Source organism: Bufo bufo, chromosome 1 (genome assembly GCF_905171765.1).
Source record: "Bufo bufo chromosome 1, aBufBuf1.1, whole genome shotgun sequence".
Lineage (NCBI taxonomy): Eukaryota > Metazoa > Chordata > Amphibia > Anura > Bufonidae > Bufo > Bufo bufo.
Genome location: NC_053389.1, coordinates 665,205,519 through 665,230,335, shown reverse-complemented (window position 1 = coordinate 665,230,335; position 24,817 = coordinate 665,205,519). Strand labels below are relative to the sequence as shown.

The 24,817-nt window shown below is 43.9% G+C and overlaps 1 protein-coding gene across 1 annotated transcript; it reads left to right on the top strand.

Moving 5' to 3' along the window:
* Window positions 1–6,799: 6,799 nt before the first annotated feature.
* Window positions 6,800–23,006, top strand: LOC120985847 (nicotinamide riboside kinase 2-like). The gene is made up of 8 exons (XM_040414032.1): window positions 6,800–7,009; window positions 14,526–14,616; window positions 14,977–15,022; window positions 15,154–15,337; window positions 16,409–16,480; window positions 21,260–21,366; window positions 21,454–21,533; window positions 22,808–23,006. The coding sequence occupies exons 1-8, from the start codon at window positions 6,984–6,986 to the stop codon at window positions 22,811–22,813; spliced, it is 612 nt and encodes a 203-aa protein (XP_040269966.1). The 5' UTR covers window positions 6,800–6,983; the 3' UTR covers window positions 22,814–23,006.
* Window positions 23,007–24,817: the final 1,811 nt, after the last annotated feature.

Genomic DNA, 24,817 nt, shown 5'->3' with positions numbered 1-24,817 from the left:
CTAGTGAAGGGGTCTACAATATCTGCAAACCTGAACACCCCTTGTTGAAACCATGCTTTCGTCGTGGATGCGGTAAGACTAGTGGGGAGCTTAGGGTGATATAGAAAGGAGGTCATGGCGGAGTGGATAGACACTAGAGGGAACCGACCACTACATAGCTGCCATATGGATCTAGTGCAGGCCATGGGCCCTAAAAGATCCCTATTTGGCAGGGCGCCATGAGATCCTGACCATAGCATAGAGTTGGGATGAATCGGGGCTAGTCAGAGTCTTTCTATCTGGACCCAGACAGAGTACGGGTGCAGAAAAGCCCAGGCCGTGACATAGCGTAATTGGGCTGCCCAATAATATTTGGACAGGTCCGGTACCCCTAACCCACCCTGGTGCTTACTTGATAGGAGGACTGACCTTGGGATTCTATGACGTTTCCCCGCCCATATGAATCTAAGGAGCTGAGATTGAGTGGATCTCAGGTCCCTAAGGGGGACCGCAATCGGAAGAGTTTCAAAGAGGTATAGTAGCTTGGGCAATATTGTCATTTTAGTCGTGGCAATGCGTCCCAGGAGAGACAGCGGGAGAGAGTGCCACTTATCCAGTAGACCCCTGATTTCTGCATATATGCGTGGGAAGTTGGCTTTATAAAGAGCCCCATATCGGGGCGTAAGATCAACACCCAAGTATCGCAAGGAATCCCTCTTCCATTGGAAAGGGAAGTTCATCTTAAGAGAGTTCTGGACCGCCTGAGGAACATTGAGGGGGAGGGCCTCAGTTTTATGGGTGTTGACCTTATACCCCGAGAGCCGACCGAATTCCTGTAGAATGGAGTGGAGATTTGGTAGGGAAACATGAAGTTTGGTAAGGGTAAGGAGGATGTCTTCTGCGTATAGAGACAATTTGAATTCCTTGTCCCTAACCTGAACCCCTCTGAGGGTGATCGGCGGCGGGGCAGGGAACTTTTGGCTCCCATGCCCCGCCACAGTATTCAACTGAAGAGCGGCAGCAGTGGGTCTAGTCACAAATGGCGACAAGACTGAAGAGTTTTGTCGCCATGTGCAAATTCTAAGTCTCATGGGTGACCATTTTGGTCGCCATCTGGAGCACTGGTGTGTAGGAAATATTTAATAATAATTTATTAAATTTAACATAGAACATGAGTAAGTTGAAACTTTTTCCTCTGTGGCTGGTAACCTGTGGAAGGAAGATCTTTTACATAGTACTTACTCATTCCCAGATCCATTGATGCCGCCCTTTCCACTGCGCTCGCAAGGGGCTGAGGGGTCTTCCACCCAGGTCTCTACAAAATGAGGCTGCTTCTTTTACTGTTCAGCTACATGTATTACTATTCCATTTCTAACGTTCCTTTTATACGGACCAATTATATGTCAGGGAAGAGCTTTTGTATAAACTCTTGCTCCCCTTAATCTGTAAAAGCTGTCTCTAAAAGCTGTCTCCAAAAGCTGTCTCCAATCACCCAATGCATGAGAAAATCCTCGTTCATTTGGTGATTGTGTCATTCCGGCAGCATGGAAAATTATCCATCCTGCACAGCAGACTATGTTCTGCGCTGGAACACTGATTTTCAACGGGAAAAGTAATTGCTGAATCATTCGCTCATAAATGCAGCAGATCATCGGTCCATGTAACAGGACCCTAGAAAGCACAGATAATTCAGTACTACACCTGCATATGTGGAATATTTGTTCATTCTAGTACATCTATCCTGTTAATTTCCCATCTAGGAAGCACAGGGAATTCACTATATACCTGTATATTGTGACACAGTGAGAGGTTTGGTCTGGGAAAACAGGTATTTTCCTCCCAGCATGTGCTGCTGGGCTGATTACAGCCAGGTGAGGTCAAATACCGGACTGGATTTTAAGTGCCGTTCCGGGTTTTGGCAGCACCTGGCTGTCCTTAAATAGGCAGCTGGGCTCAGAAGTGAGATCTCTGTGTTGGGACCCGGGAGTCTTGTGTCTGGATGAAGGCTTGCTACCTGGCGTGAAAACAGGTTGGTGCTGCTATGAGCAAGGACTCTTTGAGGCAGAATTACTGCATGGTGTGAATTACCACCAACACCGCAAGGTGACTTTTTGTTTGAATATGACTGCTTGTTTTGTCACTTGCCTAAAGTGTGAATAAAACACTGAACTGTTTCACCCAAAGAACTTGTTGTTGCCTCTATACTGCGTCCGCTAATCCTGTCTACCAGAGCGAGTCCCCACAATATGTAGAATATGTGTTCTTTCCACTATAAACTACACATATATCCTGGTCATTCCCCATCTAGGAAGCACATGGAATTTACTATACATCTGTATATGTGGAATATGTGTTCTTTTCCAGGGGTACACCTAGCCTTTCTGCTGCCTGAGGTGAAAACAGAAATGACGACCCTCCCTCCCATGCCAAATTGTCAACCTAAGGCCTCTTTCACACTTGCGTTGTCCGGATCCGGCGTGTACTCCACTTGCCGGAATTACACGCCGGATCCGGAAAAACGCAAGTGTACTGAAAGCATTTGACGACGGAACCGTCTTCCAAATGCGTTCAGTGTTACTATGGCACCCAGGACGCTATTAAAGTCCTGGTTGCCATAGTAGGAGCGGGGAGCGGGGGAGCAGTATACTTACAGTCCGTGCGGCTCCCGGGGCGCTCCAGAGTGACGTCAGAGCGCCCCATGCGCATGGATGACGTGATCCATGTGATCACATGATCCATGCGCTTGGGGCGCCCTGACGTCACTCTGGAGCGCCCGGGGAGCCGCACGGACGGTAAGTATACTGCTCCCCCGCTCCCCGCTACACTTTACCATGGCTGCCAGGACTTTAGCGTCTTGGCAGCCATGGTAACCACTCTGAAAAAGCTAAATGTCGGCTCCGGCAATGCGCCGAAACGACGTTTAGCTTAAGGCCGGATCCGGATCAATGCCTTTCAATGGGCATTAATTCCGGATCCGGCCTTGCGGCAAGTGTTCCGGATTTTTGGCCGGAGCAAAAAGCGCAGCATGCTGCGGTATTTTCTCCGGCCAAAAAACGTTCCGTTCCGGAACTGAAGACATCCTGATGCATCCTGAACGGATTTCTCTCCATTCAGAATGCATTAGGATAATCCTGATCAGGATTCTTCCGGCATAGAGCCCCGACGACGGAACTCTATGCCGGAAGACAAGAACGCAAGTGTGAAAGAGCCCTAACCCCTTCCCTCCAGCGCCACGGTTAAAGGTATACTTGGAAAACATTACATATAGTGCTACAAAACATACAGGTTAACATAGTGCATTATATCTTTTACATCCAGTTACGTATCCTCTGATGTAGACGTTCACCTTTCTTATCTTCTTCATTCAAACCAGACCACCATGATGAGTTTCCTACTTTTCCATCCTCCTCGCCACCTTCTGAACACCCCATTCTGCCACCCCCAGTACTGTGTCAACTGTGCTCCCTAATACTATAATATGGAAACTGTCTCCCTGAAAATACTATTACCACACAGATATTGCCCCCTTCAATAATTATTGTCACACAGTGCCTTAAAAAAACAGTGCCTATCAAATACTGCCCCTGACACTTATAGTGCTGTAAAGTGTCCTACAAAAATAATTGTTCTAAGCTGATAGTTTTACTAGGGTGCCCACCCACTGTAACATACCTCCAATAGTAATAATTATCTGCCAGAGTGCACTATGTGGTAACAGTGCCCCTAATAGTAATAATGTCCCTTATTTTGCCCCAGAAGTAATAATGCCCCATAGTACCCATACTAGTAATCATGTTCCTCTTAGTAGATGATAGGTACGTGTCACCGAGTCTCTTGGCCTCGGTGGAGTAAGAGCCGGTATTTATGTGTCAGCAGCAGTTGCTGTTTGACACCTTGATACTTAGTATGGCTATAATAGCTAATCCGGGACTGCTCTTAATGGGAGTAGTCAAAGTGCTGGGTGGGTGACTACTCCCCATGTTCCAGGCTGGGTTTTGCCAGGCATAAAAACCAGCCAGCACTGCCAGGTGGAGAGGATTACCTCTGTCTGACAGTGGAGCTTAGGAGGTCTGTGAGCTGTGATCTGAGGGCTATGTTGGGATCTGCGCTTGAGCCGGGCTGGAGGGCTCAGACTCCTGTGAGGGCGAACAGGCCGCCTAACGCCTGCCTGTGGACTTGACAAGGCAGAACTTCCAACAGGGTGTGAAGTAACACCCAGGATAAAAGGTGACTGATTTGTATATGAACTTTTCATGTGTGTGTATGATCCCCAAGCAACTTGCGTTTTTGTTTTGCTTTCACGTGGGAATAAACACTGATGTTTTGAACCAAGATCTTGTACTTTGCCTCTGTGCTGCACCCGCTAATCCTAACTACCAGAGCGAATCCCCACATTTGGTGGAGGATGCGGGCAAGCACAGTGAGGCTGGTGTGAACGCCGATATATTTTTTGGTTTGTATTTTTGGGCACGAAATGTATGTCGTACATCAAACTAGTGGTATTACAACCCGTACCCCACGACAAAATGGAGGCTGTTGTGAAGGCTCTCGTGGAAGCTAATCTACAGCAGCGAGAGACTAACCTGCACCAACGGGAGGGTAATAAGCAGCAGCAAGAGACCAACCAGTTGCTGCTCACAAAATTTTTGATTCTCCGTAGAACACAGGGCAGGCCGGTTGCAGGGAAACGCGGATGCCCTGTCCTGAGTATACTGTATGGCATGTGTTCACCCCCTCAGGGTTGAACAAAGGGGGGAGGTATGTAAGAAGGTACAAGGAATCATCGTGGATGATAGGTATGTGTCACCGAGGTTCCTGGCCTCTGTGGAGTAAGAGCCGGTTTTTATATGTCAGCAGCAGTTGCTGTTTGACACCTTGATACTTAGTATGGCTATAATAGCTGATCCGGGACGGCTCTTATTGGGAGTAGTAGCTGGGTGGGTGACTACTCCCCATGTTCCAGGCTGGGTTTTGCCAGGCATAAAAACCAGCCAGCACTGCCAGGTGGAGAGGATTACCTCTGTCTGACAGTGGAGTTCAGGAGGTGTGTAAGTTTTGATCTGAGGGCTGTGTTGGGATCTGCGGCTTGAGCCGGGCTGGAGGCCTCAGACAGCTGTGAGGGCGAACAGGCCGCCTAACACCTGCCTATGGACTTGACAAGGCAGAACTTCCAACAGGGTGTGAAGTAACACCCAGGAGAAAAGGTGACTGTTTTGTATATGAACTTTGTGTGTGAACGATCACCAAGCAACTTGCGTTTTTGTTTTGCATTCATGTGTGAATAAACACTGATGTTTTGAACCAAGAACTGGTACTTTGCTTCTGTGCTACACCCGCTAATCCTAACTACCAGAGCAAATCCCCACACCTGTTCATTCCCTATCTAGGAAGTACAAGGAATTCACAATACACCTGTATATGTGTTCTTTCCACTATAGACTACACATATACCCTGTTTATTACCCCCTCTAGGAAGCATAGGGAATGCACAATACACCTATATATGTGAAATAGTGTTAATCGTGAATATTCTAATTGTGAATTTTTATCCCGAATATCGGCACTTCGAGAATTCGCAAAGATGTAGAATATAGTGCTATATCTTCGCGAATATTCTAGATTTATTTTTTTCATCAGTACCCTCCTGCTTCTTGCTTGTGGGCCAATGAGAAGGCTGCAATATCTTTGTCTGAGCTTAGCAACATCCCTAGCAACCAATAGGAAAGTTGCCTACCCCTTACTATATAAGAACCTGCCCAGCAGCCATTTTCTGCAGTTTTTTGCAGTTCTGAGAGAGAGAGCAGTGTCATTGATGTGCTCTGTGCTTTCATCTGGATCCTATTCCGTATCCAATTACTTTAGATAGTTAGCTCATATATATATATATATATATATATATATATATATATATATATATATATATATATATAATTTATTACAGCTAGTGGTTAGCTCATATATATAATACAGATAGTCATTGTAGGTTAGATAGTGATGTAGTGTAGCTGATAGGTTCCAGTGGAGGGTGTTAGGTAGTGTGATAGAAATTACTGTACTGTGCATTTTCTCCAGTCCCAGGAAACTTCTAGCAGCTTGAAAAATGTAAAAGTGAGCTATGCCTGTATTGTGCACGCAATACGCGCATATTACATTGCAATCAAGAAAATAATGACTGGAGATCACGAGTTCTAGAATTTGCAAATTTATCACAAATGTTAGGCTAAAAATTAGCGAAATATTGTGAAAACGAATATTGCCCATGCTGCTCATCACTAATGTGGAATATGTGTTCTTTCCACTATAGACTACACATATATCCTGGTCATTCCCCATCTAGGAAGTACAAGGAAATCACTATACATCTGTATATGTGGAATATGTGTTCTTTCCATCTTTAATAAATACATGGAGCTGATTATACCGCTTCCTATAGTTATATATAATATATTTCTATTCTTTGTCTTACAAATAATATTCTTCATTCCTCTTCTTCTTTTTTTAGTATGTCCCTTGCTAAGGAGTTTCAGAAAAGCGCAGAACAAAACTCCAGGACCCCAGCAGAAGAGTTGGAACAGCCCGTTTATTCCCTGGTTGCCCAGCGCAGCAGTCTCAGTATGGTGACCAGACACAGCACTTGCGGTTCCTGTGCGGCACTGTGACACGTGCGGCTTCCCCTCCTGTGACAGCCGGGCACCGAGTCCTAGCATCTCTCAGAGCTGCACTGACAGCAGTAGATGACGTCACGTTGCTCCTCCCTCCCACACTTTCGGCCAATAGGAGTGGCTGCCGCACCTGGCGCCCCCCCTCCGCAGCCCAGGCACGTCCTTTCCTTATCTCCCGTTCTAAGTGAGAAGTTGTGCTCCGCGCTGCTCCGGTCGAAATGGAGGCTTTTACAAGTAGTTGACGTTGACTTCGTCCCCTTCTGCTCTCTGCTCTTCTCTAGGGTTTACCACTTTCCATCTTTTTTATTTTCGTGTGTGTGGATTTCGCTGAAAGAAGACATTATGCAGATCATCGTGGGCATTGGCGGGTGAGTCACTGCGCAAGCGCGAACTACATGAGGCTGTGCAACAGCTGCTGCTACATGTTGGCTGACTGTAAAGCCCAGCATGCCTCCCCCTGCTGTGATTGGCTGCTGCGTGTGCGATTTAGTGCTCCATGGCTTACAGCCGAAAGATCCTGATGTGTTGTAGTCTATGGTTTTACTGGGGTAGAGGGACTGTCATTTAATTGCATGCAAATTATGGCCATGTCCTCTGGACTACGTGTCTGTCCTATGACGTCATCAGGTTGTACATATGTCACCGTATTTCTGGTTCCTGTCCCATCTAAGTGGCTTTTCTTGCCGTCTGCACCAACTCTCGGATCCAGTCACGTCATAAGGATTGATTATACATGATTGTGAATATTTCTGTCCTGTTAGTCGTAATGAATAATATAATCAATGTATTTCTCTTAATTTCTACGTCTATATTAATATTGTCCCTTACCACCTCCTCTGTTACACGTAACTTCTGTGCCTGGTGGGTGTGGTGGCCTTGGCAAGATGTGATAATGTTTCCCTCCTTTCTCAGGACACGTCTTGTGTGGTAACTGGACTGATAGTTTGCATCATCCAGCATGTGCTGTCCCCGGATCACCGACACTGAGCTGGGATCAGACCACGTACCACTGTAGTGTCCAGATTTAAAGGTCCTATTACCATTATTTGACACTCCGTCTTTCACAGGACCGTACGGTATAATGATTTATAATGCTTTGTGTCTCTGCCTGGAATTCTACAAAACACGGATACTGGCCACGTGCATTCCATCCTTCCGTATTTTGCTGATCAGCACATTTCCCTATATGTTTGAAATGCCTATTCTTGTCCGCAAAACAGACAGGAATAGGACATGTTTTTAATCACACAGATTATCGCTAACGAGCGTTCATAGTAACACTTGATAGCGATGATCAGGCTGTGAAAAAGTACAAGCAAAACGCTCGTTCAGAGGGTAAGCCGATATTTTGGCGTGCGCACAAATGAATCGTTTACCGACAGCAGTTTGTGCTGTGTCACCAAGCAAGTCAATATGGCAAAGAGTGATGGCATTAGCGATCACTCCTTCCCATACTGTGGAGGAGATCGCTGCAGCATGTAATAGCATTGGTCTCCTCCACCAGTGATCAGCAGGTTGTCAGGAAGGAAAGCTTCCCTCCCGGCAATCTGCTGGTACATTGTCCCCTGTAAAGGGACCTTTTAGAGTTGAGGTCGGCCAGAGACACACAGCATTATAAATCATTATAGCAGTGTCCATAACAGGTAATCATACTCCCACACGTAGCCTGTTTTCCACACTGGACAGGCTAAAATTTCCCTTAGACAGGCAGATATTCTTTCATTAATGAGCGGCATTGCCGGCTCTGCCTTCCATCGATTTGGACCTGACTACAAAATGGGGACACTTTTTTAGTATTTTTTCCAGGGCCACTTTTATTTCCCAGTCCGCCCCTTTCGGCAAGCAACAACAGAAATGAATCATCGCTAAGAGGGAGATTTATCAAAACTGGTGTAATGGAAAATTGGCTTAGCAGTGCTCCAGACCAAAAAAATGACCAGGAGCCAAATTACATTTTTTAGTCGCCAAATTTAAAATGCATATAATAAAAAAAAAAGGACTTTGAGAAGATGAGACGCAGGTCACAGTAGTGAGCCAGCACTACATATAGGAGAATACAGCACCACATACCTCTCACATCTAGGGACATCTTCTGGGGGACAAGGTGACAAAAAATGGCGAATTGCGTGGTTTAGAGTTATTTTTTTTCTGTTACGGCCTTCACCGAGCGGAAACATTTTTTTATATTTTAATAGCTCACACTTTTTGGGACGTGGCGATATCTAATATGTTTATTCTTTATTGTTTGTAAATTTTATATGTAAAACTGGGAAGGAAGCCATTTAAACTTTTAGTATTTTGGTGTTTTTTTTTTTTTTGTTTTTTTTTTACTTTTTATTTAATAACCATTTCTTCCCTTAGGGACTAGAACTTGGATCTTTTCATCCCTTGTGCTATTCACCCTGATAGAGCTCTATCAGAGTGAATAGGATCTCTCACATCTCCCTGCTGCCCTGGGCTCTGTGCACACAGCAGCAGGGAGCTGAACATGGCAGCCAGGGCTTCAGTAGCGTCCTGGCTGCCATGGTAACAATCTGAGCCCCAGCATTGTAATCTGCCACTGCCACCACTGGAGGGGATGGGACCCTGTGGCAACCATATAACAATGGGGGGGGGCGACGACTTGTGGCCAGTGATAATGGGGGGGGGGGGAGACTTGTGGCCAGTGATAAGGGGGGTGGAGAGGCTTTGGGGGGGGGGGGGGCGCACTGCACCACCAATGAATGTAATTAAAGAGGACAACTTAGTAGCAGGCTGCATAGAGCGGCGCCCAGGGGTCTTAGTGCACTTACTATTATTCCTGGGCGCCGCTCCGTTCTCCCGCTGTGGCCCCCGGTATCTTCAACATTCAGAGCAAGGAGGAGGAGACGCCAGTGCCTCTCCTTCTCCCTGACAGCAGCGCTGTCCAATCACAGCGCAGAGCTCAGAGCGAGGGAGTTTTTTTTTCTGCACTTAGATCCCTGGGCGCCGCTCTATGCAGCCTGCTACTAAGTTCATATTCTTTGGACCCATGAAAGGTCCTCTTTAACTCCTTTATACAATTGTCTGCACCGGTATCATAGACCCCGCACCCGGCCTCAATAACAGGGCATGCGATCTGTGGCACCTGAGGGGTTAATTGCCGCATATCGCATGCCCTGTTATTGAGGCCGGGTCTGTGATACCGCTGCCTATACTTATGTTTTACATTCATTAGTGGCGCAGTGGCGACAGCTCCTCCCCTCCTCCTCCCTGCTATCTCCCCATTGGTGGTAGTGGCGGCCGCGTCACAGTGGAGAGGGAGGGACTCCTTCCTTCTCCACTGTGCTACTGAAGAGAACTTAGGCTGCGCAGGATTGCGGCGGTCCAGTCGCAAATGGCGACAAGACTAAAAAGTCTTGTCGCCATCTGCAAATTTTAAGGCGCATTGGCGACCGTTTTGGTCGCCATCTGGAGCCCTGCTTAGTTGTCCATAGCAACCAATCAGATTCCAACTTTCATTTTCCAATGGAGCTCTGAAAAATGAAAGGGGCAATCTGATTGGTTGTTATGGACAACTGTCCGCTTTCATTTATGCCAGTTTTGATAAATCTCTCTCATCTGATCCATGGAAAATGACTGATTTATTCAGTAATTGCACAATATTACATAAGACGATAATTGCTCAGATTCGAATGGTTACATGAAAATTCAAACTAATCACTGGGTGTGAGCTGCAGGTTATAGAGCGAGAGGAGCTGAGCAGATTGGTGTATAGTTTTATGGGAAAAGACTCGCGCCCGGGGATAACAGTAAGTGCAGGGGGATCCCTGGGCGCCGCTCTCCATGTCTGTATAGTTAGTTAGGTCCTCTTTAAAGGGGTTTTCTGGATTTTTTTTTATTGATGACATCACCCATGATGCTAGGCAGACTGGACCCCGTCGTGTGGATCAAAACATCCGGCGTCCGTGCAGGATGACGCGGGTGCCGGGCAATGGGTTAAGTATAGGAGGGGCCTGGGCATTGTGGGGAGTATTTTTAGACTTGGATAACCCCTTTAAATCTTTTTTCATGAAACTACATATTGGGCTACTTTCACACTTGTGTTTTGTGCGGATCCGTCATGGACGGATCTGTTCAGATAATGCAACCGCCTGCATCCGTTCAGAACGGATCTGTTTGTATTATCTTTAAAGGGGTTCTGCAGTTTGTTTCAACTGATGATCTATCCTCTGGATAGATCATCAGCATCTGATCGGCGGGGGTCCGACACCCGAGACCCCTGCCGATCAGCTGTTTGAGAAGGCAGCGGTGCTGGCAGTAGTGCCGTGGCCTTCTCGCTGTTTACCGCAGGCCCAGTGACGTCACAACTAGTATCAATGGCCTTGGCGTGGCTAAGCTCCATTCAAGTGAACAGAGCTTAGCCCCGCCCACGCTAGTTGATACTGGTTGTGACGTCACTGGGCCTGCGGTAAACAGTGAGAAGGCCGCGGCGCTACTGGAGCGCCGCTGCCTTCTCAAACAACTGATCGGCATGGGTCCCTGCTGTCGGATCCCCGCCGATCCGATGCTGATGATCTATCCAGAGGATAGAGCATCAGTTTAAACAAACTGCAGAACCCCTTTAACATAGCCAAGACAGATCCGTCTTAAACACTATTGAAAGTCAATGGAGGACGGATCCGTTTTCTATTGTGCCCGATTGTTTCAGTGAAAACAGATCTGTCCCCATTGACTTACGTTGTGTGTCAGAACGGATCCGTTTGGCTCAGTTTCGTCAGATGGACACCCAAACACTGCAAGCAGCGTTTTGGTGTCCGCCTCCAAAGCGGAATAGAAACGGAACAGAGCCAAACTGATGCATTCTGAGCAGATCCTTTTCCATTCAGAATGCATTACGGCAAAACTGATGCGTTTTGGCTTTCCGTTTGAGAGATCCGTTCAGGGCTCTCACAAGCGTTCCAAAACGGGAGTGTGAAAGTAGACTTAGTCTGCTCAGCCCCTCCTGCTCTATAATGTGCTGCCTGCAGAATGCGCTGCATTTTCAAGATGGCTGATTTCCCTTTAAGGCAGAGACGCTCTGTAAAATGTTGACTTTGTTACTAGGCTGCAGAACAATGAGTCGTTGCTTGTTGATTTCTATGAGGAAATCCAGACAATGGTGTCTCCTCTGCCGAGTTCTTTAATGTCAAAGTCTCTCGCTGAGCCTGCCTTTCATGGAGCTTGTCCATGTTACCATGATCAAAGCAATTATTGATCTAGGACCTCTAGGGTCAGTATGTCATTTACATATCGCAACTTCTCTTAACCATCAGTCGGAATTAAAGGACATTCTAATATTCATGATTCTGTAAAGTTCTGTCTGTTGGTTTGCTGCTTGGTGCTCTTTGATTGTGATATTTCATTATTAATTAGCACCAGATCTTTCATCTACTGTATTTCCCAGTAATTAATAATATTGCTTACCATGGCCGTGCCAAGGTTACTAGTTACATGTGAAGATCCTGCCGGCAGTACTAAGTTTTAGCATCCATAGTTCTTTATTTTTTATATCAGAATTTGTGTGTGTGTGTTTTTTTTTATATATTTTTATATATATATATATATTTTTATATATATATATATATATATATATATATATATATATATATATATATGGGCAGCATAGCCTCAAGACGCCATTGCCACTGAGGTGAATAAAGTATTTTTTTTATTAATTTTTTTTTTTTAAAAAGGCCAGGTAATTCCTTTTGAGGTTGCTAGAGTAGTTCAAGGTTTACTGTCCTCCTTGGCATGTTATCGGCGCTCTGTTGGTCTGGCCATGCCAATAGCATAAGTCTACCATAAATCGTTTTTTTTCTTTAAATACCATAACTGTGCACTGTTACATTTAAAAGTGTAGTTGGGACTGTGTGATCTTGGTTTATACTCGTCAAATGTGTACCAAAAGTACACACCCCCTCCATACTTTTAGCCATTAAAGGGAATTTACTGTTAAACCAGGCACACTAACTTGTAGAGCTAGATTTATTCTGGAGAAAAAGTACTTTTAGTCCATATGCAGATAAGCAGTTAAAGGGAATCTTTTAGCATAACGTGTAGAAAAATGGAGGCTCCAGCACTCGTGGTAAAGTTTTGTCAATCCCGGTCTTTATTGCACCAAATTGTATATACAAGTACAGTGGCACCCCTCTTCACTCCCCCAGATTAACGCGTTTCGAACTGTTCAGTTCTTAGTCATAATCCTAAGAACTGAACAGTTTGAAACGTGTTAATCTGGGGGAGTGAAGAGGGGTGCCACTGTACTTGTATATACAATTTGGTGCAATAAAGACCGGGATTGACAAAACTTTACCACGAGTGCTGGAGCCTCCATTTTTCTACACGTTCTGATGTCTGGACTGGCTTAGGTCTGCTCCGCGCATTGAACCACAGGATGAAATTGGGTGAGCTGGACAACTTGCTGAATCTGTCAGCAGTTTTGTCCATGCTAAGCTGTAGAGAGCACTAGGTATGGATTGGGAGAGAATTAGAAACATACCTTTTTATGACATTTTCTCTTCAGGAGCAGTGTGAATATGAAGTTTTATTCTGCCTTTTTAAGTACCCAGGAGGTGGAGCTACTATGAAGTGCTCTGTCCATTAAGCTGCTTCACAATCCCTCCCTCAAGGAGGAGGGGCTGTGAAGCAGCTCAATGCAGGGAGCACTTCATAGTGAAGTCCCATATTAGGCACTTGCAGGATCAGAATTTGGCACAATAGAAGTTCTTGTTCCCACCAGGGTGGATAAAAATCTGATTTAAAAATAAATAAATAATAATAATATATATTTTTTTTATTGGATTTTTTTTTTAATATAAAATGCTTTTTGAGGAAAATATATTACCATCCAAAGGTTATTCCATCATGAAATAAAGATTTGTTTTTTAATTATGTAGAATAAGGCTGTATATGTTAAATTTTTTTGGTAAATAAATTCCATTAATCCATTCACAATGTCATGCACTTCCAGAGGTTTTTGTAAGATTATTGGGCAGTTTCTCTGCCTACAAGATATTATCACAGATGCTTGGTTTACTTTTGCAGTTCTCAAAACTGAATTTCACTCAGCAGAGATCACATGCCTCTTCTTCACAGCAAAAATGTTATAACAGGAACAGAGTTGAGAAAAAGACCTTAAAGGGGTTCTGCAATTTGTTTAAACTGATGATCTATCCTCCAGTCTTCTCACTGTTTACCGCCGGCCCACTGACGTCACGACTAGTATCAACTAGCGTGGGCGGGGCTAAGCTCTGTTCACTTGAATGGAGCTTAGCTGTGCCCACGCTAGTTGATACTAGTCGTGACGTAGATAGATCATTAGTTAAAACAAAGTGCAGAACCCCTTTAATCCTAACTTCTACAAACCTATGAATACAGAATCAACCTAATCAAACTAATATGAAAAGTTGTTATTCTAAAAATCTTCATCTACTTGCATATTATAAGTTATACCAGTAAGAATTGGTCTTTATGTAGAAAACTATGATTTAAATCAAGCCTTTCTGACTAGTGATTTAAATCAAATCCACCCTGGTTCTCACTACTGATGAAAAAAACCCCACACAAGGTATCTACCCAGCCCCTACCCACCTGTTTAGCATGGTCAAAAGTAGTGACTACATTTTAATTTAATTTTAGTTTTTCCTTTTTAATAAATTTGAAAAAAATAATAATTCTGTTTTCACTTTGTCATTATGGGCTAGTGAGTGCAGAATGATGGGGAAAACGTGACATTAGTAAGCATAAGGCCGCAAAATGTGAAAAAAGGTCTGAAGACTTTCTGAATGCACTGTACCTGATCTCGTAATATAACATGTGGGGCCGGAATAGAATTATTTCCACTAAGTATACTGAATCTCATCTAGATGTTTCTTCTTGTTTTAGCGTTACCAACGGTGGGAAGACCACTCTGACAAACAGATTAATAAAATCTCTGCCCAACTGTTGCGTTGTGCATCAAGATGACTTCTTCAAGGTAATGATGTGAATTATTCTCTTTTTAGGCTACTTTCACGCTCGCGTTTGGTGCGGATCTGCACAAATGCATCCGTTCAGATAGTACAACCGCATGCATCCGTTCAGAACGGATCCGTTTGTATTATCTTTAACATAGCCAAAACGGATCCGTCTTGATCACCATTGAATGTCAATGGGGGACGGATTTGTTTTCTATTGTGTCAGTGAAAACGGATCCGTCCCCATTGACTTTCATTATGTGTCAGGACGGATCCGTTTGGCTCAGGTTCGTCAGACGGACACCAAAACGCTTCTGTCAGTCTGCTGTATGTTACGGTTTTATATAGACAATGCTCTTGTATATTTTTCACTGTTTCAGCCTCAGGACCAGATCTCAGTGGAAGATGGATTTAAGCAGTATGATGGTAAGAAGGTGCCGCTGCTACACTCCCCTCACATAACGGAAGGCGGCTGCTGCTGCTAGCAAATTCATGAAACACGAGTTCCCTCTGTAGAGTCCAACGTTCCGACACTTTTGTGTTTCGCTCCTTTCTAGTGATAGGTGCTTTGGATATTGAAGCCATGATTGAAACCATTGCAGCCTGGAAAAAGGATCCTGTGAAGTTTGAGCGATCCCATGGTGTTAACAACAGTCTGGATAGTGAGACCTCTGAAGGAACCGAGGAGAAGGAGCCTTTTCATATCCTGATTGTGGAAGGTTTTCTTCTGTACACCTATGAGTAAGTGTTTAGTTTTTTCTCCTTTGGCTGTGTGTATAGGGAAAGCTCCTGACGAACACAACAAGATGCATCCGTGGACCCTATGTACCCAGCATATGGCAAGAGGGTGCCTTGGCAAATGTTGGGCTGGTATGCGTCAGCCGACCTTTAAAAAAAAAAAAAAAATTTGGGGAGTCATTGACTGATGTATGCCTATACAGTAGCTTCTGACATAAAGATCATATATAAATTCTGCCTGCAAGGCAAAGACTATAATCTTGTAGTAATAAAGTCTCGTGCACGCTGCACAGTATGGTGGCAGACCCTTTATGGTCCACACAGTCCTGAGTATTGCCCCATATGCATTTCTCCATATGGCATCATATTCCATCCTAGAAGCGGTTCTGTATTGTGATTCTCCTTCTGGACTGCTTCTAGGGAAGAATGCTTCTGTAATACAGCATGCTGCAATGGTTTTTAGCGGATTCCTTTTGAATCCGTAAGGAAAAACCTCTGTGCATTTGTATAAAATCCGAGGCATAGGGCTGTACTTCTGCTCTATAGCAGGCTATGGCTGTGTAGTGTGGATCTCTACAACACAGATCTGTAATACAGCAGTATCCATGGGTCTGCCCCCTAAGCCAAGGACCTTATGCTTTGGGGATGTTCATCTGCCTGACTGTTTGAAACGTCCTTGTTTTCTTTATATGCTGTGGACTAGTATGTTAAAGGGGACCTGTCCCCTCTCCTGACATGTTTGTTTAGGACATAATTATATTCCCATGAAATAAGACATCTGGAGTATTTTTTTCGCAGAACTTTCTTGGAAACCAATGAAGAACTGGACATCTGGGTGTTACCAGGTTGTCCCTATGTGCTCCATGGTGGCAATATCAGACTGCGCAGGGAGAGTTGGCGTGCATTTTGCAATGTGTGTGACTAATAAAAGCCACCTACTTGTTGGGTGTAGAATATCAGATCTTAGGCTATACATTCTAGTTTTGTATAATATATAATTGTATAATAAAACTTCCATATAGCGCTTGTTGAAATGTTAGTTTTGATTCATATATTTTCTTTTTTACATTGCAGACCACTGATTGAGTTATTTACACACCGATATTTTATTTCCATACCCTACGACGAATGCAAGAAAAGAAGGAGGTAAATGCACTTGTTTGTATGTATATTTTAGTGAATCGCTCATGTTCTACAATCTGCAATATCCCTTTCAGCTTGATCCTTGGAGTTCCTCATTGGTCCTTACACTGTAGCTTTTCATGTCTGTCCAGCAGGAAACCATTAGCAGTCGGGGGGGTTAGGGATGCTGTGGCAGGATGTCGTCTGTTGTCACCCATCTTATAATGAATGCTCATTACATCAGTGTTCATGGGATGGGACAGGAAATGTCCTTTTTCCCCTTTTATGCCAATGCAAACGTTAGGCTAGTTTCAGACGAGCGTGTTCATTCCAGGAAACACTCTCAATGTGTAAGCGTCATTTCCCAGTCTGAATGCTGCTATTGGGGCACCTAATTATAATCATTTATAAGGCTCCGCTGTAATGAACTGTACTGACAGCTTTATGCGAGTGCAATTAATTACAGCAGATGTCGGGCAGAGACACACCGCTTTATAAATCAGTGTAATGCCGTGTGTCACGAGCAGCATTCAGGCTGGGAAATAGGGCTTACACATGGAGCCTGTTTCCCAGAATGAACACCCTCTTGTCTAAACCTATTATTTTCACACGTGCCATAAATGCTGCAGATTTGCATGAAAGTGGAATATCTGCAGCATAACATGACCAGTGGTGTGGATTTTAAATCTGCAGCATGTCAGCTTATGTTGCGAATTCCTGATGCAGGTTTCAACTTTTGCAACGCACAGGGGGAAATTTGCAACAAATCTGCATGCAACACCCCGCCTCATGTGGTTTTAGACTAATAATGTTATAATTGATATAATTGATCCATTGACACTCATGTATTATTGGCTGTGATAGCACTACACGGATTTGCGATTTTGGCATTCACAGAGTTAATGCCAGGACGTGGCACTGTGCTATATCACAGGAGACAGCTGCTAGTGGACAGGAGGGTGAGACTTTTTGCTGTCAGCATTCTGGCAACGTGAATGTGAAATACTGCGGTGAGAGGAGTGATCACATTCACTTACTATATAAATAGCCATATATTCGCAGTTGTCCTCTTTTTGTACAGTGGATACCGTACCATTGGCCCTGGCACTATGGTATCGGAGCTCGCTTAGTCATTCCTTGGTATAGTTTAAAACAATGTGACGTGATGACCTTTCCTATCTAGAGACTTTATGTACCAGAATAGCATAGAACATGTGTTTTCTTATCACCCAAAAAACAGCTGAAATATTTGTAATCCAAGGCACTGGTGGGATTGATGGGGTTACCCAGCTGTAGAGCATACTGCACCACCGCTGTAGAGAGCATGTCTGCATACAGATGACTGTCCTGAAGGAGAGTGGAGATTTAGGGATGAGATAAAACATTGTGAATTTTGTGTTCTGTATTCAAGTGTTTCCTAGAATGATGATGTCTGCATTCCGGCTCATGTATTTGTCCTGCAGATAACGTGTTCCAGATCCCTTATTAAGATATTACGTATTTTCTTTTGACCTCTATTCCTCCTTTTGACTTGCAAGCAGCGCATGGCTTTTTGGCTGCTTTGACATGTGACTATAAAAACTGTTTTACCCGCCTTTAGTTGGACACCAAAAGTCCCATGTAAAAAGAGGTGGAGATCATTTACATGAAGCCTTCCGTTCTTGCATCTTGTAGATTCTTTGAATCTACATAAGCTGTTGCACTACAGCATGACTTAAAGGGGTTGTCCGGGTTCAGAGCTGAACCCGCACATACCCTTATTTTCAGCCCAGCAGCATCCCTCAGGCTAGCATCGGAGCATCTCATGCTCCGATGCACTCCCTTGCCCTGCGCTAGATCACGCAGGGCAAGGGCTCTTTTGTTTATCATAACACACTGCCAGGTGGAAACTTCCGCCCGGCAGTGTGTTCGGTGACGTCACCGGCTCTGATGGGCGGGCTTTAGCGCTGCCCTAGCCGTTTTACTGGCTAGGGCAGTGCTAAATCCCACCCATCAGTGCCGGTGACGTCACCTGGCTTCCTGGCAGCCCCATGGAGAGCCCCGATACATCACCGGAACTCCTAAAAATGCCTTTGCCTTGCGCGATTTAGCGCAGGGCAAAGGAGAGCATCGGATCATGAACTGCTCCGATGCTCAAGTCAGGGGGGCTGCCTGGGTGAAAATGGAGGTATGTCCGGGTTCAGCTCTGAACCCGGACAACCCATTTAAAGGGGGTCTGAAAGTTGGAGGGGGAAAAAAAATGAAAATATTAAAATAAAACCATGCACCTCTCCTCAATCCCCTACTGGTCTATGTTTACAGGCTGCCAGTAATGACTGTTTGGTAATGCAAAGTGCGGCACATGGCTGCAGTGGCAATGTGCTGATACGGCAAGTCGCTGGCAGTCTATAAGCAAAGACGGGAGGGAAACTGCTGGAACATCTGCGTTGAATCCTCAGGGATTTAACCACTTACCGGTAACTGTTCAGCTTGGGCAGAAGTAGAGGGGGTAGGGCTGCTTTAGATGCTGCTATCTCCTGAATGGTCGCAGCTAGAAGCATGGAACTGGTCTTTTTTGAAAGCTGGCATTCCAAAATGACAGCTAAAGTCCAAGCTAAACAGTAGGGAATATTCGTGGGTAAAACCTGCTTTTACTTTCATCTGTGTTCACTGCATCCCAAATTCTAACAGTGATATCTTCCCATGTATTGAAGATAATGCAGTCTTTCTGGCATTGTTTGAAAGCTTGGAATGCCAGCTAGCAAGACCAGTTACATGCTTCTAGCTGCTACCATTCAGGAGATGTCAGCAGTCTGGAGGAGGGGAGCAGTTGCAGAGCTGACAGGCTGCAGGAGGAAAAGAAAAAGTGGCATTATCATTGTACGGACTCGCATAATAAAATTATTTGTACCACACAGTCAGCGCCATAAATAAATTCCTGTTTTTTCTTCTTTCCCCCTAGAAAAAAAGAAAGTTATTTAATACAAACACTATACATACTCCAAAATGGTTTATAAAAAACCTACAACTAATCCTGCAAAAAAAAAAAATTATAGAAGAACAAAATTAAAGTTATGACAAGTTATAGAACACAAAGTGGAGAAATATTATTGGTCCTTAAGGCTAAAATTAATTGTCACTAAGGGGATAAAAATGCAATAATGACCTTGAGTTGTATCCCTACAAGATTTACTGCAGACACACATTAAAAATCTACAATAAAAAAAGTTACATTCTTGGATGGGTTTTCCAATTTTAACGTGACTGTTAGGAGGTTAAAGTGTAACTGCTGTTCTATTTTTATTTGTGTAATGTATAGGGGCAGTGATGTTAACCATTTTTGTAATATACTTTAATTACTGAAATCATACATTTCTATTAGAAAATAGCTCTTAAGTGGCCCATTTTGAGCCTTAGCCACGCTCCTGTCTTTCTTTGGTTTTTCTTTCTAATAAAATGTAAAAAAAAACACAGTTATTTCCCATACAAAATTAATCAACGACATTATTAATTTTCTTCTTTTTATACCTTAATCCCTCCCCTTGCAATGCGTCTCCTATCCCCTCCGTCAACAAAGATGGAGAAGGGATAGCGATGGGGTGAAGGCAGGGAAACTTAAAACTTCCAAATCCCCCAAACCTTATTCCATTTCTGCTCAATATTTCTCTGTTTATATAGGATACTTTCATATCTCTTAATCTTATTGACCAAATTTAGCCAAGTATGCACACCTCATCTGTCTTCTGTTTACAAAACAGTCAGTGTTGAGCAAGTCTCCACAGTTATGTAAACAGAAGACAGAGGAGCGTTGCTAAGGCTCAAAATGGGCCACTTTAGAGCTATTAATAGAAATGTACTATTTCAGTAATTTAAAGTATATTACAAAAATGGTTAGTATCACTGCCCCTACACATTACACAAATAAAAATAAAACGGCAGTTACACTTTAAGAGGGGAGTTCTTAACTCCCAAACCCCCTTTATGCAGTGCTTCAAATGGGGATCCAGTGCAATTTTGTTAATGATGGATGCCATATAAGTAATTTTACTGGAATTTGCTGGCCCCAACTGAATCTATAAGGATAATATGCTAGAAAAACCAAAACCTTTCATGTGAGTTTCACATGGAATCAGGATGCCTGAAGCCAGTACTACTACTCCTGGCCTTCTACATATAGAAACCTCCACTGGACTTTGTCTTGGTTGTTGTATAGCAATAGTTTACATCTACACAAAGTGACAATAGTAGATCTCCTTTATGTTGTGTGATCTACTGTTCTGACTGAGAGATCCTCCGGGCCAAGGCACCAAGTAGTGACACTGCCCTGCAGCTTCCTTCTGTGGAAGACCAGTGTGATTTCTGCAAGCAATATGGTGGCTAGAAGCTTGATTACAATAGTCAGATAAATTGATTGCAATTTCTATGGGGACTTAAATGGATTTTCCACCTTTTGAACTAAATCTGGGTCCTCCCCGCTGGACCTGTGGAGGGAAACATACATACTTGCTCACTGGGTCATGTGCCAGTTGGGGGACATGTCACAGATGCAGCCAGTCATTGACTGCAGCGGCACACTTGACCCCTGTCCATGGCAGAAGTTGACAAGAGGGACCAGAGCGCCTGAACTAAATGGCGGGGAGCAGGTAAGTATGCTTCCCTTCATAGGACCATCAGAATGAGAATAAGGGGCCAAATTTGTTGAAAAGTTGGGAGACGACTTTCATCTAGCTTGCGGAATTTTGATCTTTTATTTATATAAACTCCTCTAGAGTTTTATTCTACAAATGTAGCCCCTTCTGATCTTCAGTGTCTCATTTGTTACAGTTCCAGAAATTACACTGTTCCAGATCCACCGGGACTTTTTGATGGCCATGTCTGGCCAATGTATGTGAAGCACGCAAATATCATGGAGGAAATGAATGTAATTGTGGGTAAGTGTTCATTTTCTCTGTGCAAGTTTAGGAATTGGGTGAATAGAAATAGGTGATTTGACAAACACTTGTTCACTTTTGTTTTAGAACAACTTGATGGGACAAGTACAAGGGAAGAATTGTTTAACAGAGTGTATGGAGATGTGCTAAACCTGGTAAACTGCAAGGTAACTGCCCCATAATATATCCACACCAAGTATTACTGAATTTGTAGACCTTTTGTGACTACAGGTCGGACAGACCCTGTCCTCAACACTTAATCACACTGGTGCCTGCTGGCTACAAAGGGAGAAAATAACTTTACAGTGTACCTGTGTGATCCGAGAGTGTGAAAACTGCAAATTGTTATAAAAGTACAGTAGAAAATATATTGCATTAATCTTGTTAAAAAATTCTGCAATTTCACAAAATTGGAATATTCCTTTAAAGAGGACCTTTCACCGGTCCTGACATTACAATATAAGTACGTTCCACAGTAGGGCATATTGAGGAGATGTGATATTGCTTATTTTATTTCTTACGATGGGCTTCTCCGTTCCCCCACTCTGCCCCCCGTTATGGTTTCCCACCCTGTATGATAATCCATACCATCGGTACAGGGAGGAGAAGATGGCTGTGTTTCTGAGGTGGCGTCGGAGAAGGTGAGATTTTTTTTTTTTTTTTTTCTTCAGCCAGGGTGAAGGAGATGTCCCCTGAGAAACACGGACGTCTCCTCCTCCTTGTACTGATGGGTCACAGCGGGGGAACGGAGCAGCCCATTGGGGAAAAAAATTAAGCAATATCACATCTCATCAATATGCCTTACACTGCCAGGTACTTTATTGTAATGTCAGGACCAGATAAAGGTTATCTCTAAAGAGTTTTTTTTTATTTTTTTATATTGCCGGTATGCAAATGGGAAAATGTGGTGACAAGTACCCCAAGGGCAGTCCCGACAGGTGCTCCAGGTCTCATTTTTAAACCTTACCCAATTCCTATCTTTTCGCCCTGATGACAGTACCAGCCTTTACCAACATCACTGATTTCCTAATTGAAATCTTGCATAGACATTGGTCCCTCATGGTCCAGCGCTTGAGCAGTGTACTCCCTGCTGTTGGCAACGGCCTCCCAGATGTACTGCACATGCTCTGAGCTATCATCGGTACACCTCGAAGAGCCTCTTCAACAAGACCACCCATTTATACTGACTAGATATGAGTTCCATCATATACAATGCATACTGATCATCTTCTTTCAGAGAACTGCCCTCTAGCCGACCATTTTACGATGCAGTATTATGTAGTCTTCTCAAAAAGGTTTCATATGTTAATATTCTGTGATACAGGTACAGTTACATGGATAAATATACAGAACCCCTCTAATATAGCCTTCCTCTGGGATATGTTCCACTGCGTTCATTTCCTAATATTCTAACCATTAGTATTTTGTTCTTTCTTTTCAGCATTAAGAAGAAAAACACTTAAAACCTGTGGCCTTAACGCCTGAAGATGGCTTTTGGATTTGACTTTATACACCTGTGTTACTCTGTGTCTGCAGTTTTTTTTTAATGGCATTAAGTTATTTTTTATTTTTATCATCAATAATTTTATAAACTTTCAAGCAAAGCACTCCACTCTAATAAACTATTTCTTCTAATCCAACAGTGTTAGATATCTTAAATTTTGTGTAGAGAACAAGATATGGGCTCCCAGTGCTTCATAGGGAAGCTATAAAAACCCTACTGAGTGTATTCCATGCAAGAACTGACATATCAATGCCTCATAGCTAATTTTATTTATATTGTTCAATATAATTAAAGGGGTTGTCTGCTTATCTTGCATTGATGACCTTTCCTCAGGATAGGTCATCAGTATCAGATCGGCAGGTGCCTGACTGCCAGCACCCCTGCTGAACATCTGTAAGATGCATCCTCTTAACTCTTTATCTGCTCGCCTTCGACATTGCAGCGGTGAGCAGGATAATTACAGTTACTCTGTCCCTTGCACTCCACTTGGATAGCTCTATTCAAGCGACTTAGAACGGAGCCGTCCCATTGATCCATCAATGGCGTGCAAGTAAACAGTGACCAGAACAATCACTAGGTGTGTTCTCTTCATACAGTTGATTGGCAGACAACCCTTTTAAGGGTGCTGTTAAGGGACTGCGTGAGTACCGCTGGTAATTTACTGCTAATTGCCCGCTGCCCCTAGACCTTTTCAGGCTGTGGCACAGTGATGAGTGTCATATCATGGCCGCTAATGACCCATGTAATGGCACCTTAGATATTCTCAGGGTACTTTCACACTTGCGTTGTTGGATTCCGGCAGGCAGTTCCGTCGCCGGAACTGCTTGCCGGATCCGGCAATCTGTATGCAAACGGATACCATTTGTAGACTGATCCGGATGCGGATCCATCTTACAAATGCATTGCATTACCGGATCTGTGTCTCCGTTTGTCATCTGGAAAAACGGATCCGGTATTTCTTTTTCACATTCTTAACCGCCTAACGCAGGATCGCGTTCCGGAGGTGGCAGTTCTGCGCACAGTCATGCATATACGCGTCATCTCGCGAGACGCGATATTTCCTGTGAACAGGATCGGAAGGTAAGCGAGTGGATCTCCAGCCTGCCAGCGATCGTTTGCTGGCAGGCTGGAGATGCGATTTTTTTTAACCCCTAACAGGTATATTAGATGCTGTTTTGATAACAGCGTCTAATATACCTGCTACCTGGTCCTCTGGTGGTCCCTTTTGCTTGGATCGACCACCAGAGGACACAGGCAGCTCAGTAATAAGTAGCACCAAACACCACTACACTACACCCCCCCTTCCCGGTCACTTATTCACCCCTGATCACCCCATATAGACTCCCTGATCACCCCCCTGTCATTGCTCACCCCCCCTGTAAGGCTCTATTCAGACGTCTGTATGTTTTTTACGGATACATGGATCGGATCCGCAAAACACATACGGACATCTGAATGGAGCCTTACAGGGGGGTGATCAATGACAGGGGGGTGATCACCCCATGTAGACTCTCTGATCACCCCCCTGTCATTGATCACCCCCCTGTAAAGCTCCATTCAGACATTTTTTTTTGGCCCAAGTTAGCGGAAATTGTTTTTTTTTTTTTTTTTTTTTTCTTACAAAGTCTCATATTCCACTAACTTGTGTCAAAAAATAAAATCTCACATGAACTCACCATACCCCTCACGGAATCCAAATGCGTAAAACTTTTTAGACCTTTATATTCCAGACTTCTTCTCATGCTTTAGGGCCCCTAAAATGCCAGGGCAGTATAAATACCCCACATGTGACCCCATATCGGAAAGAAGACACCCCAAGGTATTCCGTGAGGGGCATATTGAGTCCATGAAAGACTGAAATTTTTGTCCCAAGTTAGCGGAAAGGGAGACTTTGTGAGAAAAAAATTTCTATGAACTCGCCATGCCCCTCATTGAATACCTTGGGGT